Source organism: Oryzias melastigma, linkage group LG13 (genome assembly GCF_002922805.2).
Source record: "Oryzias melastigma strain HK-1 linkage group LG13, ASM292280v2, whole genome shotgun sequence".
Classification (NCBI taxonomy): Eukaryota; Metazoa; Chordata; class Actinopteri; order Beloniformes; family Adrianichthyidae; genus Oryzias; species Oryzias melastigma.
Window position 1 is genome coordinate 31,125,849 of NC_050524.1, and position 17,511 is coordinate 31,143,359.

A 17,511-nucleotide genomic window follows, 5' to 3' on the forward strand; every position below is an offset into this window, starting at 1 on the left:
AAAGCTCATTTTCAATCATCGCAAAGAAAGACAGGACAAACAAAAGCTCTCTGAGACCAAACTTATAGATTAAACCATCATGAGTTTGAGTGTAACACCTGACAAAGCTTCAATGACTAAGAAATCCATGACTGTTTTCAGTCAAAAGTCCTTGTAAAGGTGATTTTTCTAACATCAGCACAGCAGATAAACTATTCAGTAACAATCAGCATCATCGATTGCTGCCCTCTCTTCACTTTAAAACGTCCATAAATATACATCTCAGTGAGAGGCTTTAGGGTATCAGCGGTTCGATGTTCTCTGTACCACTTCCACCATCCCATCGTTCAGCGGTTGCCCTGAGTCACTAAGCCTTTCACCGGGAAAGGAGGAATCGGCCAGAGGGCTTCAGCCAGCCAATATCCTCACGACAAGCGCTCTTACTTACACAGACAAAGAGGGAGAGGAGAAGAAAGGAAAGGAAATAGAGGCACTTTCAGCCAGGTTTTTCTCCAGCTCTCCCCCTGCCATTCACCAGGCTAAATGAAAAGAGGGTATTCAGGGAACAAGCTCACGGAGCGGAATTGGACTTGGTGGCGGAGGTAGAGACATCACACTGATTACAGATTAGCACAAGGACGAATGGGAGGGAGGGCGAGAGTAAGAAATAAAGTGGAAAGTCGTGCATGTGCATCTCTGGTCCTTATAATCTTCCACTTCAGATGTGAGCGTGACTGTTAACCTCCCCCACCACACCTGAGCAAAGTGGGAGTGGGCTCCTGGCACTTCTCATGCATAATTCATGACCGCTGCCAAGCCGAGATAAAAGGAAAGTACCGGAGAGCAGCGAGAGGGGAACTGAGCTTGACACTTTCAGTTTGCTTTCCTTCTCTATTCTCTTTGGCCATCGTTTTCCTGGATGTTTGTTCTGCCTCTGGGGGCCAGACCGCGCTGGCATGAAGGCTTTACAGAACAAAACAATGGCGTACGCAGAAGGGTAGAAAGAATTTGGAGCGCAACCACAAAGAATCCAACTTTGGCACATTTCGGCTCGCCATTATGGTGACTAAATGCAGGCTAAGCAGAGAGGGTTACATCACCCTCGTAAGGAAACTCACTGTTTCTTCTCCTCTGATGCGAGGTTCATGCTCAAGTAGCTCTTTACACAGAGATGGCCCCCGTGGTGGTTTATGTACTGCCAGAGCCGTTTCCAGAATCGACTGTTTTTGAGAACACGAAGCGGAAAGTGGGAGCTGAAAGGCAGCGGAGACTGAATGAGTGCATTAAGGGAACAGCATGTTACTAATGTTTCTCTTGTTTGTGTTTCCACGCTGCTTTCTCACCAGATATTGGTTTGGCACACAAGAACAGAGAAGCCCGTCCTCGTGAACGAGGGGAAAAAAGGATTCACAGACCCAAACGTGGAGATTTGACCCATTCCCTGACAGAACGTGGCAAGTAGTGATATCAAAAAGAGCTTTGTGTGTTTATTCACTAAATAATGTCATTTCTGAGTTGAACATTTATGAATGACTTGTCCAATAAAGACCAGTTTCTTTGCCAATATATTTCCTTTTTTTGGTATTATTTATTATTGCATAATTTATTTTTTTTATTAATATTTTTTTATTTATTTATTTTTGTTAATTTATTTTTAGTAAAGACCCACTCCTTTTTTTTGTTTGTTTGTTTTTGTTTTTGCTTTTAAAAATCCCAGTGGTCTTTTAATTACAATTATGTCGTTTTCAGTCAAAATGCAAAAAAACCTTGTCGTTTTCTAGGACATAGTTTCTGCAGAGCGGCAGGAGTTAATTAGAAATTTGCCTCTGAGTTGGGGGCAGGACTTTTGCTCCGGTGCACCCCCTCTCCCCTCACTAATGCTGAGAGTTCCCTGCTTAAAGGGTAACCAAACAGGGAATGGTTTGACCAATCACAAAATGTAACTGTATACCAACCTGTAGGGGGCAGCACAGAGACAGTTTTTGACTAAATTTTCCAGAATTAAAAAAAGTTCATTTTAATTTGGCAATGACCAACAGACAGCACTTTAAAAGCCCCATTTATAGAGGTCAACAGACAAAGTGCATTTAGGGTTTGGTTACCCTTTAAAATGCTCTCCCACTATGTTCACAGCCTCTCACATCCTAAACTTGACATTACTAGTGAGACGAGTAATATCAGATCTATCCAGCCATACAGTTTTGAGCGAGATACCAGCTCAGGTGAGTGTCAGGTGTCTACAAGTGAATGCATCAGAATGGAGTGGAGTAGGTAGCTTATGGCACGCCCACTGTAAATTCTAAGTATCAAATTTGATCTTTTTCAGATAAAAATTAGTCATCTGATCCTGATTCACAACCATTTGAAAAAAGAAATACTGTATTTTTTAGCATAAGTTGCAGTTTTTTTTGCATAGTTTGACTAGAGTTGCGACTTATGTTTACGGTAGTGACGTAAGAATAACATTGATGACGTGAAGTGAGTTTCACTGCTAGTGCGTCAGATTTACAAAAATATGAACCCTACAGAGCAAATTATTCACAGTTTGATTTAGATTAGATTAGAAATGGTTTATTTCAAGCAATCAAGAAGAAAAAAGTAAATTCATGTGCAATACAATCAATCATCTGAGGTTTGAATAAATATTAAGTGATTGCCTGAAAGGGAGTGGGAGGAAGCGAACTTATATAATTCTACCCTGGCTTGATTGAAGACAGTTCAAGTGTTTTTTTAAAGACTTAATTTCAACATTTTTCTTCTGTTTACAAAAGTTTAGCAAATCCCCAAAACCATTATTATTGACTTACTTTTACTTATAGATGAAGTCTGAAGACACACATGTATAACTTGTTTGAAGTCTTTCCTTTTCTTTCTTCAGTTTTAAGCATCTGTCTCAACGTAGATCACTGCCAGTGACATGTCTAAACAAATTCCTGAGTTTAGACACGTAATCCTCCATTTAGAAAATGTTGCTAAACAATATTAAAGAATAAATGGATGGCTGCACTTGGATTGCTACCTCTAACTCTCTGTCTTTAGCAGCAGTGTCAAATTCTCTGGGCTCATTAGTGCCCTCTGCCTTGAGGCATGCGTACTGCCTGCATCTCTAGTGTATTTCTAAAGCACATGTTTAGCCAAGACTGAAAGAGTGACAAACAGCCACCAATGTAATCAAACAGATGGCAAGAAATAGAAAAATGAAGTAATTAAAAATAAAACATCTTTAATGATGATAGACTGAAACAGAACAGCACATGTGTTGGCTGCTGCTGCCTCACCTGCCGATTTCTTGCGTATCTGATCAGAAAACTCATAAATTAGCTTTTTTTTAATGAAGAAATGTTGAAAACCAACACTAAAAAAAGTAATCATAGATGGTGTCTATTTTTCTTCATATTAGTCCTCTATCATGAGAAAAAAAAAACACTTTAAAACACAATTTCCATTAGAGTGGGTCTTCAAAGCACAACTATAACAGCTGCTGCCGGTTATTAAATGTTAACACAGAAATAAACCGGTTTTAAAGAAATTAAATGAAGCTGCAACACTCCTTCTCAAACCTTTAAAATTCTTCTTTTGCAGGTGGCTGGCCTCAGACCTACAAGGAGAGAAATCTGTGGAGGTCCAACCAGCACTTTTGTCCAAATCATCAGGAAAATAGGGAATGCTGAAGAGCAATTATTCCTCTGGAGTGACTCTGACGCGTCTAAAAAGGACCACAAAAAAAGGAGGACAAATATATATATATCCTATGAAAGCACAGCTTTGTATAAGGCAGTCGTCATTGTTCGAGTCTTCAGGAGAAGAGATTCCCTCACAGAACTGTGATTCTACTGAAAGTTAAATGACTGAGAAAATAAAGACAGCACAATAGGAAAAGCATACAACACATTCAAGCTAAACAAAAAATAATCCTTGACCTCAAATGAAAAAAAAAATAAAAACTGCAACTGAAACACAAGCAGGCCTGGGTTTGCAGATGGCACACAAGAGAAGTTCCACTTGGAATTGAAGGACTGAATCATCAGCCTTGAAGAAAAACAAGCCCAAGGACAAAGACTTCCCATGTGGGTTTTTCCATTGGAAAAACACAAACAGCAAATGAAGGAATGTTCTTTTGATAACTAGAATTGTGTGCTTTAATTTAACTGGTTTAGGCATTTTACAAACATTTGATCTGCTAGTTCAGCACTCTTAACATCATTTACTGTTGTGTTGTCATTTCCCCATTTTATAGTGTCATTGGAGTGGATGCATTTACACTGAGCTTTAGGAGAAAATGCCCCCTCGGAGTTCAGGGGGGTGAACAAAAAACATTTTGAAAGATCAAAAATCGTGACAGTCCTTTGGGATTTCTGCTACACACGTTCATAGAGAAACGGATGAACAGAAACGTACTGTAATTGCTGTTTTTATATATAAAAGTAAAGCAGAATCAAGTTTCCCCCCTTTTTGACAAACTTAAAGGCACATCCGAACCAGATTCTATACGAGAACGAGTGAGGTTTTATGAAATGGTATTTGTGCCTCTACAATGTGAACTAGTCAGTTTTTAAATAAAAAAATTCTTAAAAAAAACAAAATATTGAGTTTTAAAACAAAACTTTCTAAGTAGCAAATTAAAATATGAAACATTTGCATTTGTGATACAAATGTTTTTAGACGTCTTGCATCTCACTTTCTCCGAATCTTTGATTTTGTGTTCTCACCTCTGATCTCCATGTGATATTTCTGCCACTAAACCAGCCAATCACAGACGAGAGGGGTCATGCCGATAGGTCAGGATCAGAGATGGACAACTCCAGGCCTCCAGTGCTGAACACATGGATGTTTTCCAACATAGCCTGCTCTGTCATATTCTCTTTGGCTGGACACACCTCAATAGAGTTATCAGTCATAAAGTAGCATGCAGAGACACCAATCCTTGACGCCTGGAGTTGCCAATCCCTGGTCTAGAAGTCGTATTTTGTGTCTTTCTGCATTCTACTCAGAGAAACGGGCCAGAATGCTTGAAGACGACAGAATCCTGCTCCAAGCATATGTCGTGTCTGCCGAAACACCCTCAACATGAGGCAGAGACAACTGATTGGATAGAATCAGTGGTCACCAACCTTTTTCAGGCCAATAACCAGTTTAAATTTAACAAAATATTTTTACAAAATGCTACCACAAGAAATTTAGTCTAAAATTACAAGGAGATTTTCTTTAAATTTTTACTTTGTGAGGAAAATTTTCCCTTTACGGACAAAGTGAATGCTAACCACCAGATGCTAGCTTCAGCTACGTCCAAATGTTAAGGTGCGATGGATAAATAAAGCAAAATAAAACGATGCAACCGTCGTGAAACTTGTATTTTATAAATACAATATAAACTTGAATCCACTTTGTCTCCAACTTGATTATCTATATGTGAGACAGTCGAGTCTGTCACTGTATATTGGACAGAGCAGCTTCTTCTACATGAGAACAACTGTCTCCATAATTCCGTATGTCGAGGAAAACTCCCAGTTTTGTCTGTAAACTGCAGCTTTATTGGTCTCTGAAGTTGAAGGCTCTTTAGGTTTCCTCGCTGGCTCTTTTCTCACCGAAGAAACTTTCCAAGCATGTTTTATTGTTTGGTTTTTGTTAGCTTTTAGCTACTAGCTTAGCAATCCAGCGAGCCGCTTTAAGTCACATGACCAAGGCGGATGTTATGAAGAGAATCCGTCAGTTTTCCAAAATAAAACTTCCTTCAGGATCAGAAAATAAACTAAAGAGAAATAATCTAAGTTAGCGCATGTTTCTTTATTTTTTCTGAAGATAGACCAGTACCAGTATGACCCTCTTGTCTGTGATTGGCTGGCTTGGTGGCACAACTATCACACCGAGATCAGAGTTGTGAACACAAAATCAAAGATAGGCAGGAAGCGAGATGATAGACTACGCATCTAAAAACAGTTGTCGCAAAAGTAGGTTTTGAGAGCAAACCTTCCATATTCTTATTTGCTATTTAAAAAAGATTTGTTCTAACATTTTAGAACATTTTGATTACAAAACTGTGATCCGTGTTCTTATTGGAGTGGCACAGATATCACTTCATTAAATTTGAGACAAAAAAAAAAAAGAATTCACACATTACTCTCATGTAGCTGTTTTGGGGCTAAATGAGAAGAGAAAAAAAGGGAGTTTTAGTAAATTAAAGCATCTCCTTGTCTTTGCACATTCAATCTACAGTCTGCATTCTCAGATGTGTTTATTTCAAGAATAAAAAGACAGAAAAGTAGCTGCTGGAAGTCCTGACAACAACAAAAATCTTTGAGTAGTGTTATTTTGGATGCATGGCCCAAATAATGTGATTTTCTTCCACATATGAAGTCAGGTGGGAAGAAAGAATAGACAAGCACAATAAAAAAATAAAATAAAATGAAATAAAGCTTATTTTTTAAATGATGCTTTATGTTTATTACGAGATGATCATATCTTGCTGGTCTTACTCTGGTACACATGTGGCGGCGAGGCAGAGAAAACTATTTTATACATTACAGCGTGACACATGTACTCTGCTTCACTAATAATCACACACATTTTATCAAACGCCGCCCCCATACAGAGAAACCTGATATAAACTGCTGCACTATTAAAAAAAAATGTTTTTTTTTACTTAAAACCTACAAACTCCCTCTCTGACTGCATGGTGTTAACAGGATCAGCCATTTAGACCACCAGCTATCCTCCCATTATTTATTCAAAATCAGATCTAATATATTTATTTATGGAAACATATATGTATTTATTTGAAGTTTGGATGTGCAATTTAATTACAGCAGCTGTTTTTTCCAGCTGCTTTAAAAAAAAAAAAAAAACAAACAAAAAAAAACGCATGCTCAGTCCACACATGGTTTATCACATCCGTCAGCCGACTGTTTGCCACACTCCACTGGCTTTCCTTAATCAAATAATCCATCTAACACTGCAATGAAATGAGAGGCGCAGTCTTTTATGGAAAAAATGCCACCTTGTATGGAGAAAAAAAGCAAATTATGTTCCTGTTGTTGTATACTTTTCAAGTGAAGCAAATCTGCTCTCATCTTCTAAATGTTGCTTTTGTCAAGGTGCAGGCAAACTCCTGTCCTGTGGTGTGCAGATCAGCATGTGGTCGGGCTGGTCTAACCAGATTCTGTGATGTTACTGGATGTGAAGGGTCCTGAAGCGGCGGAATTGTTCACACTTTCACCCTGAATGTGATGTTGTTACAACTTGACAGTAAAAAAATCTGCTTAGTTTTTTTTTTCCCCCTTTGAATGAAACAGCAATATTTCCCATAGAACTCTACTGAAGCTGACCTTCCCGCAGCAAAACTTCAGCCTCAGCGTTTCATGTTTGTTAATAAGTGTCACATACATTCGGGGGGGCTTCTCTAAGGCACATTCACACACACGATCAACTCCTCCTTTTTCTTCATCTCCACTGTCCTCTTCCAGCCTCATGTGACTCACATTTTATGCATGTGACTCTTAAGGATGTTAATTTGCCACAGCAATTCTGTCTGAGAGAGAAAAAAAATGTTAGTTCAATTGAAATAAATAAAACTAGAAGAAACTCATCTGGTGTGGAGTGTTTGCCCTTCAGTGCCCTGTGGTTTTTTTATGGAGTGATAATCAGGAGAGATTTGGCGCTCTGACCTTGTAAATTAAATAACCGTCTCTGAAATATTCCTAAGAACTTCCTCAGTGTGGCTGCAGCAGGAAGCCATCGACAGAGCAGTTATTTTAGACCTTGGAAAGGTCTTCTGCCCATGTGGGGGCTTCCTGACTTTTACCAAAATAAATGACTTCATACTGATCACAGCATGAGGCTCCGCCCCCCGACTGGAGTGCATTTCTGTCATATACATAAAATAGAAGAAATATCAAGTCCTAAAACATTAAAAACCCCGTAGGATTACATGAAAATGTCAAACAGTGTCAAGCACCTGCTGGTTTTTTTAATTAAAAGATCCAATTTACTTTATTTTATTGCATCAATAGCATAAAGATAATTAAACTACCTGCATTATTTTACTTAATAATATAACAATTTTATTTCAGAACTTAACTGTTTTAATAGATATATATGTTTTTTCCACTTAATGGTTACTTTTTTTGCATATTAATTTACATTGCGTCATCAGAGGATGGCTGGCAGTGGTAAAAAAATAAAATGAAAAAACAAAAAAAAGGTTTGTTGGGCCTCACATCGAGGTCAAATCAAACTTTATTTAAACATTTTCACACAGCTTGAACATTTTTCAGAATAATTAGTAAAAAAAAAAAAAATTAATTATTTACATTGCAAGGAAAAGACGCCGCAACGAGCGTTATAAAAACATGTTCTTTTTAAAAAGACCAAAATTAAATCACAATGGAAAAAATAATAATAATCGGTCTCTTGTGGGTTCTGCCGACCCGGGCGGAGTACCTGATCCAGTGTAAACACAGTTCACATCAGCTGCTCCCAGAAGCCCTCCGGGGGCTGGAGGATGTCCCCCTGTTCCGTCTCTCACTGGACATCAACAGTCATGCCATAGTCAGGGCTGCTGCTGAACTGGATTTTACCATCCGTTTCCAGCTCTTCAAACACAATGACCTGTGAGAAAAAAATTACAACAAAAAAAATTTCAGAAACTTTTCAAGCTCTGCATTTTAAATTTTAATTTGTTTCTGGTTTTTCAAGGCAGTATAAACCCTGCGTAACCCATAACTGTCGAAGTGGAAGCTAAAAAAATCTGCAATAACTATATTAAAATATATATTTTTTAAAAATGTAACAGAAACTGGTATTTTTTCATTAAATAATAAACAGAATCCTCCATTTGAGCAACTTTAATAGCAGCATCTTCATATCATTAGACAGGTTGATGAATATTATGCATTATTATTATTATTATTATTATTATTATTATTGCTATTATGGTATGTGGGAACAACTGTCACAATAAGTCCATATTTAGAGTAAAAATTCCTGTTTTTTGTCTGTTAAATGCAGGTTTCTTTTATTTTGAAGTCAAAAACTCTTCTTCTGTTTCCTCACTGACTCTTTTCTACAGAAACAAACTTTCCAAAGAGGTTTTTTTTGTTAATTTTGCCAACTTGGAGGCTTCAATGCATCAGAAACACATCCAGTATTCCAAGAAAGTAGTGGATGTGTCTATAATGAGTCAGATGTGATGGAGAGAATCCAGTAGTTTTCCAAATAAAACTTCCTTCAGAATCAGATTAGAAATGAAAACAGAAAAATGTAGGTTGGGTTTTTTTTTCTCTCTGCAGCCTGGTGATGAGGGGCCGCCCCTGAAGAAGATCATTGAAGGAAATCGCTCTTTCCATTTGAGAGGAACCAGTCTCCGGACAATCAAATCCCAAAAATAGATTCATTTTGTGCTTGCTCTGTTTGAGATTAAGATCGTGTGGAATTATAAGACGACTAAAATCTATTCAGTAACAAATAATAGCAAGCCAAGAAAACATGGAGGGTAATTAGCTGTTGAAGGTCAAACGCTGTACCTCGTTGTCCCATCTGTTGAGCCAGGCACCTGGGACGTAGAGCGTCTGCTGCGGGCCCACAGACCAGTAGCGGCCTAAGTTCCTCCCATTGACAAAAACGACACCTTTGCTCCAGCCCTGCAAACACAACCAGCTGCTTACAAAGAAAAATGTAAGCCTAAACAAACCCTCCTTTCAACTATTCTTTTTCTGATAAACTCTGGGTTGCTGATGATTACAGATTTTCTCTAAATCATTGGTGCTGCAGTTAGAAAAAAGCCAGGAACTGTAACAGCAGGGAAATTACTGTTCTACAGGCGCTTGTCTCATTTAATCAATAACTGCATTATGCAGGAGAGCAAGAAAACATCTGAGCGTCTTTATAAATAGAAGCGTGCAAGAAATCATCTGACCTAACCAACAGGGCAAAGCGTTAGAATTATGCGGAGAAACGTAATACATCATAAGCAAGTCAGCGCTTCATAAAGCTGAACGCTTGTTTATGCAGGAAAAAGCAATGAAATCAAGATAGCAGACGATCCTAAAATGTGATATTTTATATCAAATGGATTTTTCATTTTTCAATATTTGTAGAGGAGCTAAAAACTAAACACCATATCGAAAAGACGTATTTTCCTCTACGTTCCAACCTCGGCTAAAACAAGTCGCTCTGAATAGATGACAGGCTGGTTGAGAGGTCTTATTAGACGTGGGGCTGAACAGCAGCTGCTACTTACAGGGAGTTTGATAAAAGTGTCCTTAGGAGAGCTGCTCAGATAGAGTCTGGTTTGGAAAAATGCAGGGTAAGAGGGTTTCTCTCGCATAGATGTCCAGTGAGTTGAGCTTTGCAGCCTGCAAGAAAACCAAAAAAAAACAAGTTTCACAAAAAATGTAATCTTTCACTGATAAAACACCAAAATTACATTAAAGGGTAACCAAACAGTAAAAAAAAAAAAAAAATTGGGGGGCTTTTTACCTATACATGGGGCTTTAAAAATGCTGTCTGGTGGTCGTTGCCTCATTTTTGATTATTTAAAATAAACTTGTTTAATTCCTGAAGTTTTAGACTAAAACCGTCTTTGTGCTGCAACCTTGAAACGAGGTATTACAGTTGAATTTTGGTCAACTGGTGTAACGCTGGGTTAACACCACACGCTGAAATGCCGCAATGTGGCGCGGAACGGAGGCTACTTCATGTTAACCTATTTCAGGTTGTCGGCAACCTTTATTTGGGCTTGATTTCTACTGATCAAAACCTAGAAGGAGCCGCATTGACTTAGTTTAGTCTTTAGCCTTTTTTTTTTATTTTTTTTTTTGCATTTTTCAAATCTGGTTTGAGACTGGGGTCAACCTCCAAATGTCCTTTTGTGTTATCCTTTATGACAGAGGTCCTCAAACTACGGCCCACCTCCCCATTTTGCCCGCCTCTGAACAATATCAGAGATGTATGATTTTGTTTTTCTTTTTTCTTTACCAATCTGGCTTTGAGATTGAGATTACCTAACATTTTATCCCCCTCTTCTGCAGTCTGCGTCCTAGACCCCACCCCCCACAGTAAAAAAAAAAACCAGAACACACTATTCCCTTTCTAGAGCGCAGTTCACCTTTAGAAAACACTCTAGAATGGCTGCCAACAGTCAAAAAGCTCAGATAAGTAAATTGGGGCAAGACCATGAAGAGTTTTAAAACAATATTAACAGGGAATCAGATGAGTATTTATTTCCTAACTTTTTCTTTGAAGATCACAGAAAGGGTTATTAATATTTTGTTAAGTGTGGCTTTCTGGAGAACCATAAATGTTTATGTTTAGATACACCCTGTGATTGATGCTAACAAAAAAACACTGTTAGCAAAACGCTGGTTTGCCAACAGAAAACCCTGCTGGCATCAATCCCAAACAGAACCGCTATCAAAAAACACTTTCTTTTAGCCTACAAACTGACCCCGGCCCCTCATCAGTGAAGAAAAAAGTTTTGTGGCCCTCACAGGACAAAGTTTGTGGAACCCTGCTTTTCCAGTCTTGACATTTTCAAATAAAATAATAAAATAATAAAAAAAAGAGCAAGTTTGTCAGATGCAACTAGTAAATTTCTAGATAATCTGGTAAATCTCAATACTAACAGAAGTAATTCAGAAATATTTTCATAGTAAAGCCGAGTTTCATTTGACAAAATACTTAAAAAAAAAACAACTAAAACTGCACAAAAAGAACAGTTTAATATTAGATAAAAAAAAACGTCCTGCTTTGAAAGCTCTAGAGTACGCTGAACTCTATAAATTGGACCTTGACAAACTTGTACGAGGCACACAGGTGGCCTGCAGGAAATATCAAAGTTGTAGACCGCTTGATGACCCGTGTTCACAAACATTTGTTTCCACAGGTATGCTGCAGGAGATAGGGGTAGTAAACACACAACACACAAGGGTAAGAAAGGGTGAAGTAGTAGAGACCCAGGTGTGTCACACTGATTTCTAATTTTTTTCAAATCCTCCAAACTTCGCAAGGTCCCCATTAGTTCTGTTCAAGTGATAGGTGTGCACTTATTGGACACAGCCTGACTGCATGTAATGCAGATTCGAACGCAGGCTCTTGAAGCTTGTAGCATAAGGTGTTCACACAGGCCAGTTGATACCCGATACTGTGATGTGCTCCCTGTTGAAAGATTCTTGGTGCGAAAGCGGAGCAAATCTTGCTCCAGGCTTTTTCTTTCTCAGCTCTATTCTGATATATGAAGTACTTGGGACCGCTCTAGCTTCATGGGCTTATGATGTTTTTCCTATTTTAATAAAGACAATAATAAAAAAAATCCTCCAGTCCCCCCCCCCTCTTGGGTTAAAGCTCAAACTGAATCACAGACAGACAGAAGTAACGTTCCAAATGGCCCTCAGGTGCAGCTATCACTGCACGAGTGAAGTACAAGAAGCCCAGAGACTCTGACAGATCTGGTGAAAACAAACACAGCAAAGTGCTTGCCAATGCCTTTGTAGAGCTCTCTAAAACATATAAACCCAAGCTACTCACTCAACATCATCCATGTTTTCATGATATGGCAATGAATGAATTCCAGAACAATTTCGGCAAATGCTCCGCGGCAGGCGAGTCAAGGCATTGAGCTGTAAATTTGACGGGCATCAAAAGAGAAGCTGCAGATGCAAATTTGACGCGCCTGCCGCGTCCGGTGTGAATGCAGCAAAAGACAAACCTGCCCTCCCGTGAGATGTAGCTGCTCCTCTCTATGATCCTGTAAGGACCTGGACAGGCCCAAAACCCGCCGTCAGCCCTCTTACAGGTACATGTGACAAAGAGTTTACCTTACCTATTTCAAACTCCAATATATCCTGCAGTTGATAACACTTCAATGTATTTTTTTTTTCGTAATTTACTACTTTTAAATTGTGTTTACTTGTTTTTATTTTTAGATGGGATCTTGTCAGGAATTTTGAGATGCAACAAAAGTGCTTAAAAAAGTGGATGTGATTTCTGAGGACAGTCAAGTTGAGAAGCTCCTGTGCTGCTTATTATCTACAAAGTTTTCTGAGACTCTAGATTAAGAGGAAGTGTTTTGTCTTCTGAATTTCGCCATCACACTTCCCTCTGTAATCGCATTAGGCAGGGAGGTAATCAGCCAGAGTGAATCAGAGGCAGGCAGGTGTAATGACAGAGAAACACAAACACAAGGATAATTGAAAGGCACAAACCTGTTTACAAAGTCTGGCTTCATATCCAAACTGTGAATAATGAAGTCTCGAAGGATGTTTGCATTTAACTGGATATCTCCAACAATGCCTGAAAGGTAAAACAAAGCATCTTTCAGTTTCTTTGTGAATATTTACATGCTGTTCGTTAGTTTCCTTCACAGACTCAACCAAAAGCAGAAGTTCTGGCAGGACTTTTGCAGAACACCAATAGATTGTAAAACACTTTTTGTACCTTTGCGCTGTTCATCCATAGTTTTTCCATAATTCACTCGTCCACAATTCTCCACAAGTAGTCCTAAAGTTCGCTTCCCCTTAAGAAAAACACAATCAATTGTAAAAATTAGCAATAACTTCTCTGGACAAAAACGATGCAATTATGAGAAGGATAATGCAAAAACAAGGCGTTGTAAGAAACAGTTTATGAATATCAATGCTGGGATTTTTCTGCATGTCTCTTTTAGGATTTGAGTTGTTCAACAGTAACTTTATGTTTTTAACTATATAAATCCCACAACATCAAAAAATTGAAAGAAAATTCAGAATCTTTCTCAATTAAAATATTTTTTTTAATCTTTTGGTGAAATCTACATTAAAAACTGCTGTATTTCAATGAGAAATGTATTGTAGCAATTAGGATATTTTGGGTGATTTGTTTTTTTCTCACAACAATTTTAGCTTGAATTGCAAAAATATTTTCATGAGTGTTAGAAAAAAAACACCTTATTTACCCACTGTTTCAAATGTAATCCACACACCTTTAACGTGGTGCAATTATAAATAAATAATTCATTATCAACAAAGTATATGTTCTTTCAGTACAGCAAGTGGTCATTTAAAAAAATGAAAAGCATTAGATGAATTATTCTCAATGTTAAGTTTTTAAAATTAGCCAAACTTTTCCTACCAAAAGTGTTTTTTTTTTATATCACGGCAGCAGCCATTTTGAAAAAAGCAAGAAAGCCCTTCTACTGCCCCTAGTGGAGTAAGAATGTACTACATGGAAAACATCTTGTATCATATAGGTTACAGTGGGTTTTTAAAGGAAATTTTTGATCATGCCAATGAGATAAGGGTCTCAGAAATGCATGTATCATATATACATACATATATATATATATATATATATTATGCATAATATGAATGGCTATTGTACTTTCCAGACTATAGGGTACACTGTATTATAAGGCGCACCATCAATAAATGGTCCATTTACAAACTTTTGTCATATGATGCAACAAACTATAAGAGATATTAAAAAGACAGAGACAGAGATGAGTCTGTCAGTCAAATGTAATTAACTGCTTATACATACTCTTACTTTTTTGTAACGTGGTGCACATTAGCCACGTTAGCATATTCACAATGCCTGTAAATCCCAACATTGTTTAAAAAACACACAAAAAACAGTCCGACACCACTACACATTAGCCGCTTTGGCATATTTACAATGACCCAGCTTTGTTTGGAATTCTTTTAGAGTCATTTTTATTCTTTTATTCTTTATTGCTTTAGCCTGTATAGCTGGTCAGTATTGCTTTAGCAATTTGTAGCTTTATATCTTTTGTCTTTTATCTTGTGTGTGAGTTCAGCAGACCCAATAAATCCCTTTGGGATAATTAAAGTGTTTTGATCTACCCGTCCATCCATACATATGTAACAAACAGACTGATATATATAGCAAAAACAACTGTTACTGTGACTCTGCTAACTCCCAACTTTGTTTGCAACACTTAAAAAAAAAAAAAAAACAGTTCAACATCGCTACACATTAGCACATTTTTCTATTTTTAATGAGGGCTAACAGTGTGGAAAATAAGGTATGTAGGCTTGAAACCAATTTCTGGGTTCAACACTATGTAAAATGATGCTAATTGTCAGTACCTTTCCATCAGGTATTGAAAGCTCTTGCTCCTTATAGTCCAGAACACCAACAAACTGTTTTTCCACAAAAACCTACAAGAACAACAACAAATAAAAGAAATTTGAACCGACAATCATGAAATAATTTGTCATAGAATCATTGAGAAACAAGTAAAAACATTTATCTTTGGCATATTTGTTTAAAACTTGCTGTTCAAAACTCCTAAACGAAGATAAAAATCTGGCTATGATTTATTTAAACTAAAGTTCAACTTTGCTTTCAGTTCTCTACAAGTACACCGTGGGGTGTGATGACTAGCACGCAGTTCACAGCTTTCCAAGCACAAATGTTCTCACTAACAAGCTGCAGCGTGTGACCGCAGCTTTGCCGAGTGGCTCTGTTGTCCGGATCCTCACCAGCGCTCGGTCTCTGATGTTGTTCAGGGATTTGAGGCTTCCTCCACTGCTGATGGTCGTCTCGTATAGCGTGTAGCCATATGCTTGACCATTGTTATTGTTGACGGGGAGGTTCTCCATGTTCACCGGCTTCTCTGACTTGAAGGGCTAAGTGGTGAGCAAAACAGATAAGAGAGGCAAAGAGGTGAGCCGTTTTTTAGACAATTGGTGTGTTTACATGCAGTGAAGGAATTTAGACATAGAATGCTTCGCTATTTTGGAAATAAAGTAGCTGCACTGGGACTTCACTTTTTGTTTCCCACTAAATTGGCATTCTTTTTCAATCTTTAGCTCTTTGTGATCTTCAAATCCTTCGCTCGGGACTGAGAGTCATCTTCAACACTGGAGATAAATATCCTGATACAAAAAAAAACAGAAAGATTTGATTGTTTTGAGTACAGTTATCAAATCTAATACAAATAAACCCTTTGACATGTGCTACTGTGTGTGTAATGAACTATATATAATAAAGTACCGTATTTTCCGGACTATAAGTCGCGGTTTTTTTCATAGATTGAATGTCCCTGCTGAACTTCTCTGAGAATGAATGAATGTAGAGTGCGGGGTCGTGTCTAGCTGGCTATATTTTGTGTTAACACAATTCAAAAATTATTTCAAATCAGAGGAGTTCAGAAGAATAAATTATTACTACAATTTCTTTAACTATATTATTATTTACAGCCCGTAACTAAAAATACATTTCGAGGTCTTAGAAATGCTCTCTAAGAAAATGCTAACATTTTCAAGTGCTTCCTCTCATCATCACTGCTTTCCAGAATATTCTTTATAGATCCATTTTGATATGTATAAAGTAACCTCAGAAATCTTTAGTGTAAGGGTTTAGATTGATGAATCCAGTGACACGGTGAATGTCATGTCTTTAAAGAGCTATAGAAAGCACCTCTCACCATGACTTTTCTGATATTTGGAAATGTCAACCTCTGATTCTCTCCATTTATGGTGAATTTGATAGTGATTTCCCATCAGCAGGATGGCTTGATCTAGAGTCTGGAGTTTTAACTTCAGTATTTTATCAGGTAAAATTGTATTTTTCACTAAACTTTATGGCCTTACGTATTAATTTGCCACGTGACTCCAAACATTAAGGATAAAATATAAAAAAATATAATAAAAATATAATCATCTGACTCTAAAAACCCAGTCGATCAGTGAGAGCAGTTTCTGAACACGGGCATCCTGCTGGTCAGGAGTGCAGTAATTGTCATATCAAGAGAAGCAAATTACTCTGATGGAGTGAATAATTAATGTTGGAAGTAACTGCCACAAAAGCTGGTTAGAACATAAATGCCTTGACACGTAGGGTGTAAAATGGAAATAATGGACTAGTGGATACACAAGGCAAAAATTTAAAATATTATGAAGCTACTTTGCCTAATTTCAAATCATTACATTTCTTAGTAAGATAATTTATATAAAACACATTTCCAACCCCACAAAAGTATGTTTTTTGCTTTTTATAAAAGTTGATTTTGCTCCATTATAGAAGTATTCCTTAAAAATAAGTTTAATATCATTTGTTTGGTCATTTTGTCTAATAGAGTGTTTAAAGGGCATTTATATATAATAATTTGACAAATGTCTGTAAAATTTTACTTTTTGCACAATGAGAAAAAAAAAGACAATATGTTAAACCGGTTGTGGCAGACGTGTCAATGTAGAAAATTCCTTCAGCACCATTAGCAGAGCAGTGTTGGACCCCAATTCATGTCCATTAGAACAGGACAAAACCCGGGCAGTGAATGGGTCTTATAAACAATGATTCATGTTTTACTACAAATCTACTAATTTTTCATAACACAGACAAAACACGCATATTTGTAAAACTGTTTTAAATGAACCTAAAGGTAGAATTTGGGAAAGTTCAGAGTAATAGGAATAGTTTATATTAGAGCTGTCAGGCGATTAAAAGTTTTAATCGCGATTAATCACATTGTCCTGAGTTAACTCGCGATTAATCGCAAATTGATATGTGGCCTTTTTTTAAGGAAAAAAATGTGGA

General features: G+C 37.4%; 2 protein-coding genes across 7 annotated transcripts in view; one reads left to right on the forward strand and one right to left on the reverse strand.

The window, feature by feature from the left end:
- Positions 1–7,561, forward strand: part of b3gat1a (beta-1,3-glucuronyltransferase 1 (glucuronosyltransferase P) a) — a 71,763-nt gene extending 64,202 nt beyond the window's left edge. For all 5 annotated transcript variants that reach the window (XM_024276626.2, XM_024276628.2, XM_024276629.2 and 2 more), the window contains 2 exons: positions 1,326–1,433; positions 3,562–7,561. In XM_024276626.2, the coding sequence (XP_024132394.1) occupies positions 1,326–1,412 (87 nt within the window). In that variant the 3' untranslated portion in view covers positions 1,413–1,433; positions 3,562–7,561. The remainder of the gene's footprint in view (positions 1–1,325; positions 1,434–3,561) is intronic.
- A 756-nt stretch (positions 7,562–8,317) lies between these two features.
- LOC112149139 (beta-galactosidase-1-like protein 2) overlaps positions 8,318–17,511 on the reverse strand; it is a 31,301-nt gene continuing 22,107 nt past the window's right edge. For both annotated transcript variants that reach the window (XM_024276630.2, XM_024276632.2), the window contains exons 13-19: positions 15,453–15,599; positions 15,057–15,128; positions 13,408–13,486; positions 13,176–13,263; positions 10,214–10,328; positions 9,498–9,614; positions 8,318–8,583 (exon numbers count right to left, since the gene is read on the reverse strand). In XM_024276630.2, coding sequence (XP_024132398.1) covers positions 8,497–8,583; positions 9,498–9,614; positions 10,214–10,328; positions 13,176–13,263; positions 13,408–13,486; positions 15,057–15,128; positions 15,453–15,599 — 705 coding nt within the window. In that variant the 3' untranslated portion in view covers positions 8,318–8,496. The remainder of the gene's footprint in view (positions 8,584–9,497; positions 9,615–10,213; positions 10,329–13,175; positions 13,264–13,407; positions 13,487–15,056; positions 15,129–15,452; positions 15,600–17,511) is intronic.